This window comes from Pteropus alecto, unplaced genomic scaffold (genome assembly GCF_000325575.1).
Source record: "Pteropus alecto unplaced genomic scaffold, ASM32557v1 scaffold110, whole genome shotgun sequence".
NCBI classification, from domain to species: domain Eukaryota; kingdom Metazoa; phylum Chordata; class Mammalia; order Chiroptera; family Pteropodidae; genus Pteropus; species Pteropus alecto.
Window position 1 is genome coordinate 10,340,789 of NW_006431920.1, and position 12,086 is coordinate 10,352,874.

Below are 12,086 nucleotides of genomic sequence, written 5' to 3' on the forward strand. Positions count from 1 at the left end.
TAAAGGAATGAAAGGAGACAGGCCTGGGGCTGCCTGGCTGACAATTGACCGAGGGTGTGGGGCAATCCCCAGCTCAACTGAGCAGTCTGAACTTGGGGTAGGAAACAAACAGGAAGGCAAATCAGTCCTCTAGCTCACGGAAGTGAGTGGTGGGGCCTGGTGATTGCGAACTCGACGACCCTCAGAACTGGGAGTTTCCTATGACATCATGTGGTCCAACATCCTCTCCCAGGAGCCAAAGCAACACCGTCAGGCCAAGGTCATAAGCGAGGGGCAGAGGGCCAGTCTCAGCGAGGGAAGCCTTCCGCTCACTTGCAGACGCTGACCCATTCGGTGATGCGGCACTCCTCGCAGACCACGAAACAGCACCAGTGGAAGCGGCAGTGGCAGCGCTCACTGCGCGTCTGGCGCAGGATGTTATGGCCGCGACCACAGCACATGCTACCACAGCCGTCGGGGCCCGAGCTGCTCTTGTTGCACAGGCGGCCCACGGTGCCCGCAGAGTCCAGGCGCGGCTCGTGCTCGCAGAAGTCAGGCGACTTCTCGAAGTAGACCAGGTCGGCGGAGTTCGCCCGGCGGCGCGGCCCGGGAATGCCAGGGGCCGGTGAGGGTGCCCCGGCGGGGCCCGGCTCCAGCTGGCCACCGTTGCGGTTGTGCGGCCGGATGAGCGTGGCGCGGTGAAAGCGGCTGCGCAGCAGCGCCCCCACGGCGCGGAACTCCGGCGTCACCTGCCAGCACGTCTTGAGCTGGCAGCTGCCTGACGTGCCGTGGCACTTGCACTTTCGCCGCATGTTCTCCATCACCGCCTGCAGAGGGAGGCACCGTGAGGGGTGACGCCAGGGGCCGGCCACACCGCCCTCCTTCTAACACTAGACATTGGCCTGTGAGAATCAGAGGCTTTTGAAACCAATTCCATTGAACAGAGGCAAAAGCTGAGACCTGAAGCAGGCTTGGGAGGCGGGGGTGGCACAGCTCCTGAGCCAGACAGTCAGGAGAAGAACTCTGCCTGCTCTTCTGCTGCTCTCCGCCACCTCCAGTCAGGCCAGGCCCTGGGGGAATTCCCTCCTTCCTGCTCCCCTCCTCTCCTGCTCCGCTTTCCCCAGCACCTGCAGGGGGCCCTTGGGGCTTGAGGCTCTTGCTTCCTGAGGGGGGATCCCAGATCCTCAGGGAAATTCCCTCTCCTTCCATCCCTCAGGTGGGAGCCAGGAGCAGGGGTGTACTGGCCCCACTACACCCCAGCCCCAAAGCCTCTGGCCTTGCTCCAGGCTGTTAGTAGGGGATGCAGGGAGTTTGAGAAAGCCCCTTTCCTCTTCCAGGCCCTGCAACCCTTTGCAGGGAGCCTAAGGAGGGGGCAGGCAGGAGTTGGGGAGACATTCCTTCCCCCCATTATACTGGCTGGGGCTCATTCTGCCCAATGCTGAGTGCCACATCTCCTCTTGGGAAACAGTGAAAACACCAACAGGGTCCAAAGGCTCTACGTGAACACAGAACGGGAACAGAACCCAGACAGCCAGACCCCCAACCCAACGAAAGTTGAGAGAGAGGCTCCCAGACCTCCGAAGGAGGTAGTTCCTGGAACACAACCTACCATGCCCTGCCCAGTTCTCAACCTGCTCTGGAGTCTCCTCCCAAAGAAGCCCTGGGCATTATCCTCACCAGAGGCCCCAGAGGAAGCTGACCACATCCTCCTCTCACCCCGCTCCACTCCAAAACCACACCCTCAAACAAGGAGAGCAACGATCCAGGGCCCTTAAACCTCTAGTAGGGCCATAAGAGAGGAACCCTGCCTCTTTGAGCCTTAAAGGACTCCAAAGCTTGTATGCACAGCCTGTGGTGTCAGCACCACATGGGAACCAGCCCAATGCCTCCGCTGGCCAACAGCTCCAGAACATCTGCTTCCCACAGGCAGCAGCCATTAATTAACCAGTTTAATGAGGAGGAGGAGTCAGTTTGGGCTGGGATAGTATCGAAGCTTGGGAAAAGAGCTGCATGGACAGGGCAGGGCTGGGTGGAAGCTGGACATGACCTGAGGATGGATATGCCTCAGTTTACCTCACCTCTAAGTTAGAACGGGAAGAGCTGAATCAGCTTGGAGTCTTTGTGGAAGAAGAAGTTGAACCAGCCTGAGCTGAGAGGCCAGGAGAAAGGGGAGTGAAATGAAGGTGCCAGCCAGAGCGAGGAGAAGCCAGGACCAAGGCCTGAGCAGGCCCAGCTGAGAGAAGGCATCAGAGCCAAATAGCCAGGAAAGGAGGATGCTGAGCTACCATGAGGGTTGAGGAGGGAAGGTAGTGTAGGTGAGCAAATAGTGTAGACTACACTCTAAGCAAAAGAGCCTGGCCTCAGAGCTCAACCGCCTGGAGATAAACCCTGACTCTCCCACTTCCTCACTAGTTACATCGCCTTGGGCAGGTTTAGTCTCTCTGCACCTCATTTTCCATATCTTAACCCGATCCATATCTTAACCCGAGGATCAAAATAGTACCCTCATAGGTATTTGGATGGATTAAATAGGCTAATAGGTAGGAAAGTGTTCCAGATAGTCTAACACACGGTAAGCACTCAATAAATGCAAGTTATTATTCCTTTCCTTTCTTTCTTCTTCTCCTTCCCCCACCCCAAATTAATGACCTTTGAGGTAGTATGAGCATTTGAGGGTAGGGGAGAAAGGAGAAGGCGACTAGGACACAGTTCCACAGTGGCCCCTAGGAACCTCGCTTTGAGGAGTTCCCCACTGTGCACAGAAAGGTTGGGAGAAGAGGGCAGTTGCAGCAGAATCATGGAACAGAATCATGGAACACTAGAGCTTACGGGGCCTTATGGATGATCCAGCTCAACCTATTTGCTTTTAAAGGGGAGGAGACAGAGTGGCAGCGCCAGTCCTAAACCCCGGAGGTCTGACTGCAACCCAGTCTCTCCACTGCTCCCAGAGGAAATAGGCAGAGCAGGATGCTCAGCAGAGGGTGAGCTAATGAGGGCAGGGGATGTTTCTGCCTTCTATCCCTAGGCCTAGTCCAGTGCCTGGCACATAGTAGAAATTCAATGCATTTTTGTTGACTGAATTAGGAGGGGGCAATAGGAAAGTTGCTAAGTGAGCAGGAGCTGTGTGGTCCCCAGAGGAGAGACAGGCTGGGGCAGGGGAGGGGCTCTAGGCAGAGGGATTTGGAACAGGGGTAGAGGATAGGGGGTGACTCTCACCTGCCTCCCCACTCGGTTGTTGTGGAGCCTCATGCGTGCGTGGATGTCTCTATGAGGCTCCCGGGAGTCCAGAAAGTCCTTAGAGAAGCGCTCCCCGAAGCCCACGTCAGGGCTGCAGCCGCCCCACTCCCAGGAGTCCTGCAGGCCAGGGCTGATAGGGGGCAGGGCTGGGTGCTCGGGAACCCCGTGGCTCAGGCCCTTACCACGCTGCAGCGCGTCCAGCTGCAGGCGGTGAAGCTTCCGACGGAACGCCTCCTCGTCCCCGCGCCTGGATGCGTCGCAGCCGCACGCCCTCAGTTTTCCCAGGGCGCAGGCATTGGACACGGCGTGAACTACTCCCGCAGCTGCTATGGCATAGGCAAAGGCGCTCTCTCGGAAACCTGCAAGTAGAGATCCAGGAAACAATGGTTCTGAGTAGCCTTGACATCCCATCCTTCTGCCTTCTCTGTGCAACCTTCTCTTCATAGGAAGGGAAACTGAGGCCTGGTGTAGGAGGGAGGTCTGGTACAGAGCACAGACAGAGTCAAAGTGGGGCAGAAATCATATCAGAAGTTCTGCACAGAGGATGGGGTGGCAGAGGTCTCCCCTATAACTGCCCCCCCTTTTTTGTACTACCTTCCCTGTTTCATTAACATCACCCTTAGCAAGTTCAGAACATCACCCTTAGCAAGTCTATACCTCTCCTGTTGGACAAAAAGTATCTGGGAAACATTCTTTTTAAGACCAGGGACTTAATCTATTATCTCTCACGTGATACTTGCATTTTTGAAATGAGCCTTCAGAAAGAAGGCAAAATGTAACCTAAAAAATAAATCAGCAGTGATGGAATTCCAGGCCCCAGGAAATGTTAATGGACAGGAGGAGCTGGTGTACTTCTAAAGCTCCTGGGCCCCAGATCACCTCCCTGGTGCCTCCCCCTCAGGTCCACCATAGAACCCTCTCTGAGGGCCAGATTTGAGAGGCAGAGAAATAAACCAGCAGAGCTTCCTTCTCTTTGTCTACACGACATCCCTGGAGCCTGTTCAGAAAAGTACACTACCCAGCCACCTGTGGTCAGTCTAGGTCAACTGAAGATTATTTGAAGGATGCTGGAAGTAAGCCCATGCCCTGCACAGGGTCAAACATACAGTTGAAAATAGGGGAGGGTGAGCTAAGGCAGACACTGTCCCTGGAATGCTGGGGTGGGGGCGGGGACGGGGTGGAGGCACAAAGACTCCCTGATGAGCCACTCGCAGGGGGCCTGGGTTGGGCCAGCCTGGCCACTGACTTGTCTACACCGCTTTCCTCCTTGGTGTTCTCAGCCTGAACTATCCTCGGGGAAGGCCCTAGTAGGTCTGGGCCTGTGGCAGGGGGAGGCCTACTTGCAGAGGAGTGTCTGGCTCCCAGACCCACCAGCTTCTTCTTGCTTAGTCTGTGTCTGAGAAAGGACTAGTTAGGACCAGGTTCTGGTACAAGACTCTAACCAGCCTCTGAACCCGAGAGAGTGTAGGCAATGGGAGACGCCAAGCGCAATGCTAGCCCCCATATGGAAGAGAATCCACCTGTGCCATGGGCCTCTGTTAGGGAAACCCAAACCTAGCCAGAGGCCAATGGCCTTGGGAGAGGCCAGAGATTCAGGGGGAAATCTCTGGGTCCTTCTATCCTAGCATTGGACTGAGAGGACATGCTCTTGGAGGCCTCACAGACCACCAGAGAGCCAACCAGGACTGGACAGAGACCTTAGCCTAATCCTACCCCTAATACTTACTATCTGCATCACAGGGCTTTGTCCTCCTCTCCCTGCCCAGCCAAAACAAACAAACAAACAAACAAACACCCCAAGGTGTATAGTGGCAGTTAAGAATATGAACTCTAAAGCCAGATTGCCTGGGTTCAAACTTGGCTCTTCCACTTACTAGATATTAATAGCTATGTGACCTTGGCCAAATGGCTTGACTTCTCTGTGCCTCAATTTTCTCCTCTGTAAAACAGGGTTGTTATTATTATCTGTCTTATTGTCATTCCAAGAATTAAATGAATTACATGTATATTTAAAGTGCTTAGAATAATACCTTACTTACAGTAAGTACTACATAAACATTAGCTACCATTGAGAAGTTCTTCCTGCTGTCTGACCTCACTCACTACTGTTTCAGATTCAGGCCAATGCTTCCTGTTTCTTCAACCAAGGACAGAGCCCAGCAGCTCCTGACCCACTCTAGCATAAATCACCTGGGCCATCAGAACCCTGTAAAGCAGACTGTCCCTCTCTAGCTTCTCTTTCCAGCTCATAGCATCTCGAGACCTTTCCATAAGAAGCCTAGCTATGAGCAGACAGGAAGGGCTGGGGATTGGGCTGGAACCTTCGAGGGGGTTCTGGGAATTGGTGGAGGCTGCAGAAGAGTAGACACTGCTCTGGGAGGTGGGGCCCAAGGAAGGCAGACTCAAGCTGGGGAGCACACCCTGTGTTTATCTCTTGCCTTTTATCTGTGGAACTCTGAATATTTCTCTTATTGCTGAAGGAGTCATCAACACACTCCTGGGAAAAATGGCAATACTCAGACCTCCAGAGGCACCCCAGGCCTCAGCAATCCCCCCATGGAACACACACACACACACACACACACACACATACACACACACAGAGCAAAAAGGGGATGCCAAAGGTCACAGGGTTACAGAGCTGGACCCAGCCCCAGCTCTCTCAGCTCCCAGGTCTGACAACTTTCTGCGGAAGGGTATCTGACTCTAGGGAAGACCTGCGGAGTAAGAAACCCAGGTAGCCCAGTTCACAGTTGCTATGGCCCTGTCTATGCATGGCACCAGGAAAGAGCAAGAGACTAGTTTGCAGGGTTGTTCCGGGCCAACCATCACCTCCCAGGCTCTGCTACATTCAAGGACAGGCCTGAAGGAATATGGAGAAATGTATCCCACAGCCTGCAGAGAACACCCCTACCTATTCCAGGCAGCTAAAGATTCCATCTCATGGCCTCTGGTAGCTGGTCACAGCCTTTTGTAGGTGTGACCAGGCAGTGTTTATGTGGCCACCCTCTGTTCCAAGCATCCAGGCCTTGGAGATGTCCAGCCTACTGGGTCTGCCTCCAGCTCCCATTCAGGGCCCCAGTTTCGGTCCTGGCCCCAACTGTCTGGGGCAGACGCAGGCACTGTGCCATCTGGCCAGCTGGAGGGGGAGAGGGGTGGGGCCATGGCCAGCTGGGCTGCCCGGAGCACTGAGGGGGGACTCGTTAAGATGCACAATTAGCCGCCCTGCCTTTGATCTGGGACAGGGACTGCCAGCATCTAAGTGGAGTCAGCTGCTGCTACAGGCTGAAGCCAACGGCCAGGAAGGGGCTGGGGGAGGAGGTTTGGATGGCAGGGGAGTGTAGAAGAGAGAGGATTCAGGAGCCCGTGAGAATCCCCGAGTGCTTAGAGAAGCTTGAGCTCCACCCATTTGAATCAAAGAAGGAGGGAAGGGGAAAGGTCTGGTCTCCATTCTCTCTGTGCAAATAATCTGTGCGTGCTCGTGCTCGTGTGCCCGGGCTGCGAGAGAAGGAGAGAGTTGTGTGCATGTGAGAACACTTAGGGATGACATTGAATGTGGGTACATGTTTGCACAAACATAGGTGTGTGTGTGTGTGCATGTCAGTTTCATTTCTTGGACTACTCTTCCATTGCACCAGTTCACTTCTGGGCACACAGTGAGAGATCATGGCCTTGTAACTTCGGAGGAAGTATGGCAGGAAGTTGAGTGCAATCTCTAAAGTGAGCTGGCCTGCATTTCAGTCTACAGCTCACTTACAAGCTGTGTGACTAATGGCAAGTTACCCAACTTCTCTTAGCTTCGTTTGTAAAATGAAGATAATAATAGGACCTACCACATGGAGATTGATTGATGACCCTAAAGTATAGATAAAGTGCTTTTAGAATAGTGCCTGACTCACGGCAAGTACTTCATATGTGTTGGGTGCCATTAGAATAATAAAACCTTAGCTGATCCTGGGATATGACTGCCTGTGTCTCTGTGTCCCCATCTGAGTGCCACCACATACTCCAAGCCTGGAGACCTAGGCATAAAACAAGACTCCTTGAGGACAAATCTAAAAGGGAGATGGGAAAAGAAAGAGCCAGGGCCTTGGAGAGCAGAGGCTGGACTATCAGATTGATGGCCTTCCCTGTGCCGGAGCGTGGCTCACAGCTGGGCCTCATGCCCCCTCTTTCCATGTATTCTGAATGGGACTGGGCCTCAGGAAGAACAGTACCCCAGGACCTGCTGTGTGACTCTATTACACTCCTTTCCATCAAGCCTCTCCCTGTCTTCTCATCCCCTCTCACTCCAGGGCCCAAGTCTAGCCCGAAGCAGCCCCTTCCTCAAATCTCCCTTGGGTCCCTGCATCCTGAGTGGGAGATGGATGGGTTCTCTAGTCCTCACAATGAAAAGCTCTCCTCTAGCAGATGTTCTGCCCAATACCCCACCCGCCCAGGCACCAACCATCTGGGTCCTAGAACAAAAAGCTGGGGATAGCAGTGCCCTTGGCACTTAGGTCACAGCTGCCCCTGGGCTCGGTAAAGCAGCTGGCCTGGACTGGGAGCTCTCCTACAGCTTTTTTCTGACTCTTTCTAGGCCTCTAGATGCCCTTCTCCTTGTCCCTCACCCCTCCCCGCAGGCTCCAGGACCACCCCCCATGCCCTCTCTTTGGCTGGGTAAAGCCCTATTATATGCCCTAACCTTTCTAATCACCCGCTCCAGGTGCTCCATCTCCCTTCTCACTTTCTCCTACATTGTTAGAAGCCCAACCCATCTCAAGGAAGGTGTCCGGACAATTAGATGACAGTATTAAGATGGAAGGCTCAAGGGACCACCTCCTCCCAGCAGTCTCTGAATTTTAAACATGGCAGAATGCACCTTAAAGAAACTCCATTAGCAGCCAGAAGAAGGCTCAGCACCCTGATATTTCACTTAGGTGAATCTGAGGTCACCCACGATGGACAATCCATAGCTTAAAAAGAAGAGAGTCTTGGGGAAGGGCCCAGACAGGGGCTGGCTACCACCAAGATTGGTTCCCTGGGATTTAAATTTAGCTAGTCTTTGAGATCATGAGCCTAGATGGACCAGAAAATGACCCCAATGAAGGTGAACCCGGATGTGGAGTAAGGAAAGGGCACAATAGTGGCCCTTGAAGGGGAAAGCGGCAATTCTTTCCAGAAGCCCAGAGTCCTCTCCGCAGAGACAGAGGTTAAAATGAGGTGTCCGAATGCGGGGATCAGGAGCTGCAGAGGTACAACCGGGTTCTGAGGCGGGTGGAATGTGCCCTGGTCAACTGGTGGAGGCTGGATCAGCTGTCCCATCCCCTCCCCAGCTAGGTGCCTCCCGCCTACCCCCACTATCCCTGGCAAGTCTCCTCCTCTACCCCAACCTCTCCCCTGACAGTCCCCCCAGCTCACCTCCAGCTTATTAAACTGCAGGTGAACCCAGGAGCGCCTGGCGCCATTCCAACCCCGCATGCGAGATTGCTCAGAGCTCACCCCTACTATCAAAGACCCCATGTCCTCCACCAGGCCTCATGGGCCCTCACGAGGCACAGGACACCTGGGTTCACTCACTCTAGAGGGGACAGGAGGACCAGAGGGGAAGAGGGGACAACGAGGCCTGGGAGAGGGGTGAAGAGCTTGCTTCACCTCACGCCTCCCAAAGTAGCAGGGGTGAGAACCTCAGCGCCAGCCCGAGACCCCAGGGAGCTGAACCTGAAATTATTGTGTCCTCATCGCTGGCCTGGCCTAGCGCTAGAGGGAGATGAGGGTTTTGGGGAGCGTGGGTGACCTAGAAACCCGCAGTGGGAGCGGGTGAGCGCCGGCCAAGCCAGGCCAGGGCATAATAGATGCAGAGGCCTGTCACTTCGTGTAGGCCAGCGCGGCCAGCAGGTAGCAGTGGGGCGGAGCGCCCGGCCCAGGATGGGGTGGTCAGCCGGGGTCGGGGCCACTGCTCTCAGACCGCTGAGAGGCTTGGGGCTGCAGGGCGGCCGGGGCCAGAGCACGGGGCCGGAGCGCGGGCCGGGATTGGGGAGTAGGGGGGCGCCCTTTCGAGAGCTGTGCGGCTGGGCCCGGGAGCCGTCTGCCGCGGCCCGCGGGGATTAATTCGCGGCTGCATGCCGCCACACGCGTCGGGCTGGGCTCTGCCGGGGAGAAACAGCGCCCCAGGCGCGCGGGGGAGAGAGAAGGTAGAACCGCGGGGGCGGAGCCGGCGACCTGGGGCTGGGCTGGCGCAGGCAGAGTGGCCCCTGACTTGGGGGCCCAGGGAGTGCTCGAAAGGATCCTGGTGAAAACCGAAAGGCTCTGGCTTCCTAAGTTCTCTCTGAAGTTGAGGGTCCATGGGGTGTGACTCTGCCAAAAGCCTTAGTCCCCAAAGCCAAAGGGTATAGGGGTATCCCTCCCTCTTCCTCCACAGTCAACTGAGAATTGGACAAGTCCCAAGGAGCCAGGTTCCCCCAGTGCCCCACACAGGGTCCCCACACAGTCTCACCCAAGCAGCTGAGAAGAGGGACAGATACCTAGCTTGGCCCATGCAGGAGGCAGGACCCTCATCTTTCCCAAAAGACTCGAGTCAAGACCTAAGGTACTAACACAGGATGTGAATGGAAATGAGTGACAAAACCTCCCATTGTCTCCAGCCTAAGCCACTCTAGGGGTTGCCTGGGTGGGCCCTAGGTCACCCAGCAGTAGGGGAGGAAAGACAGGAGTGAGCTGTGGTTTCTCTGAGCTGTGAGGGGAAGAGGAATTGTCAGGGCCGCCTGGCCTGCTGGGCATGAGGCATGCACATACCTAGTACCTCTGATTCAGAGAGGGTTTTCCGGGGTGGCGAGGATGACACAGAGGCTGGTGGTGCACCCCGCCAGGAAGAGCTCCTGCAGAAGCACAGACCTTTTACCTGCCCAGGCTTTCCTCATCTATGCCACTTGGCAAAGTCCCCGACCCCTCTTCATGCTGATTCTGTGTACTTTATTACAGGCTCTCCAATCTCAAGGCTGTTTGCTAGGTAGAGAGTAAACTGAGACAGGTCACAGATATAGATATTTCCTGGGCCTGAGATTTGCAGTGTCAATGACAGGGCAGGATAAGCCAGGAGTCCAATTCTCAGGCATGGAACTTGCCACCCTCAGCCCGCATGGCTCAGCCTGGAACCACATCTGCCCCATTTGTCTGTCCCCACCCCCAGACACACACACACTGGGCCTTTCTGAGATCAGATAGAAGCAGGAGAGCAGGATACTGGCAGATGTGCACCTGGAGAGGTCGCCAGCTTGAGGAATTGGGTTGGGGATGGCTGGCAGAGAAGTCCTGGGGCGGAGGTGCTGTATGGGTCAGACAGAGGGGCAAGGTGAGGGGCAGCTACCTCTGCTGAAGATGGGACTCTCGTAGGGGATCTTGTTTCGAGTCTCGAGACTAGAGCAGTTCCAGCGCTGGTCCCGGAACTGGTGCTGGCACTCGTGGATGGCAATCTGGATGCCCTGGATGGCTGAGGCAGCCACATCAGGGTGGCGCACACACACCTCCATCTGCCGCCTGCTCAGGCCCGGCAGTGTCAGGCACACTGTGTTGGCGTTGAGCACAGGCTCCGGGGGAAGGCGGAGGCCCAGAATGTCGTTTGGTGCAGACCTGCAGACGTGTGGGGTGGAGGTGGGTGAGTGTTTGGGGGGCTAGGAGGACCCCGCCTAACAATACACGGTCTGTCCCAAAGGTCATAATTCCTCCCTTCCAACCTTTGCCTTTGAAGTTTGGGCTCATTAGTATACCCTTAAAGCATTCTCCTTTCCTTGACCTTCTCACCATTATCCCCTCCAACAAGACCCACCCAGCTGCACACTCACAGACATTACTATGTGCAAATGCACACACATCCAAAGTGCCTGTGCACACAGTATTTATAAGTACATCCCCAGGCATAGATGCTCACATATGCAGCCTTTCCCAGGAGACCCCTCCCAAAGACAGGTTTCAGACAGTCATATTCTCACAGACATACTTCTGCACATCGAGGGGGACACACAGGCTCAGAAACACTTACACACATGCACACTTTATTAAACAGCCGCACACACACATACACAAAGACACTTGCAAGTACACACACACATTCATCTTGATATACATTGACTCATGAGCTCTCACATTCACACATATATGCACACACAGACTGCTGTTTACAACACAGCTTGCTGGGCTCACTGGAACACACACACACACACGCACACACACTGAGAACCTTTCCAGCTGCAGTCTCCCATTGACCCCTCCTGGGCTATACCCTTCCAGCCCCCAACCCCTGCCCCTGTCTGGAGGCCATCTCCAAGGTGGGGCAAAGCATTTTGAGCTTACTCCTGGGGTGGGGGTGCATTCCCCCAGCACAGCAGGGACTCCAGGATAGCATTTGCCCCCTAACCTATACCCTCCCTTCTAGTAGCCATCATTCTCCTGGGCACTGCCCTGTCTCCCTGAACTGCCCATATTCTGTCACCAGTTCGACCTCCTCCTAGGAGGGCACTGTCTTTCACTGTGCACCAGGCCTTTCCTGCCATACTGATCCTCCCTCTTTCCGGGGTCCTCTGCCCCAGTAGGAGCACCAGAGGCCCCTATGGCTGGGGGTCCCAGCTCTCCAGGAGGGCGGAGCATAAGGTGAGGTCTCACCTGGGCACAGCGGCAGCGAGCAGCAGTAGAAAGAACAGGAGCGCGCAGAGCGCAGGCCGTGGCTGGGGCCGAGGTTGGAGCCGAGGCCAGGGGCAAGGGTGGGTGCTGCCCATGGCGCGCGCCCTGTGGCGGGCGGGGATGGGGGGCTCACAGCCCGGTGGGATCGATGAGTCAGGGGCGACGGCGCATGATCCGCGGGGGTCGGGGCGGCTGCGACACACAGCTCCGACTTG

At 55.5% G+C, this 12,086-nt stretch overlaps 1 protein-coding gene across 1 annotated transcript; it reads right to left on the reverse strand.

The window, feature by feature from the left end:
* Nucleotides 1-6: 6 nt before the first annotated feature.
* WNT10A (Wnt family member 10A) lies at nt 7-12,080 on the reverse strand. Its single transcript, XM_006906709.2, has 4 exons — nt 11,854-12,080; nt 10,562-10,824; nt 3,196-3,575; nt 7-806 (listed from the first exon to the last, which is right to left on the reverse strand). Exons 1-4 carry the CDS (start codon nt 11,964-11,966, stop codon nt 309-311), a joined length of 1,254 nt encoding a protein of 417 aa, XP_006906771.1. The 5' UTR covers nt 11,967-12,080; the 3' UTR covers nt 7-308.
* Nucleotides 12,081-12,086: the final 6 nt, after the last annotated feature.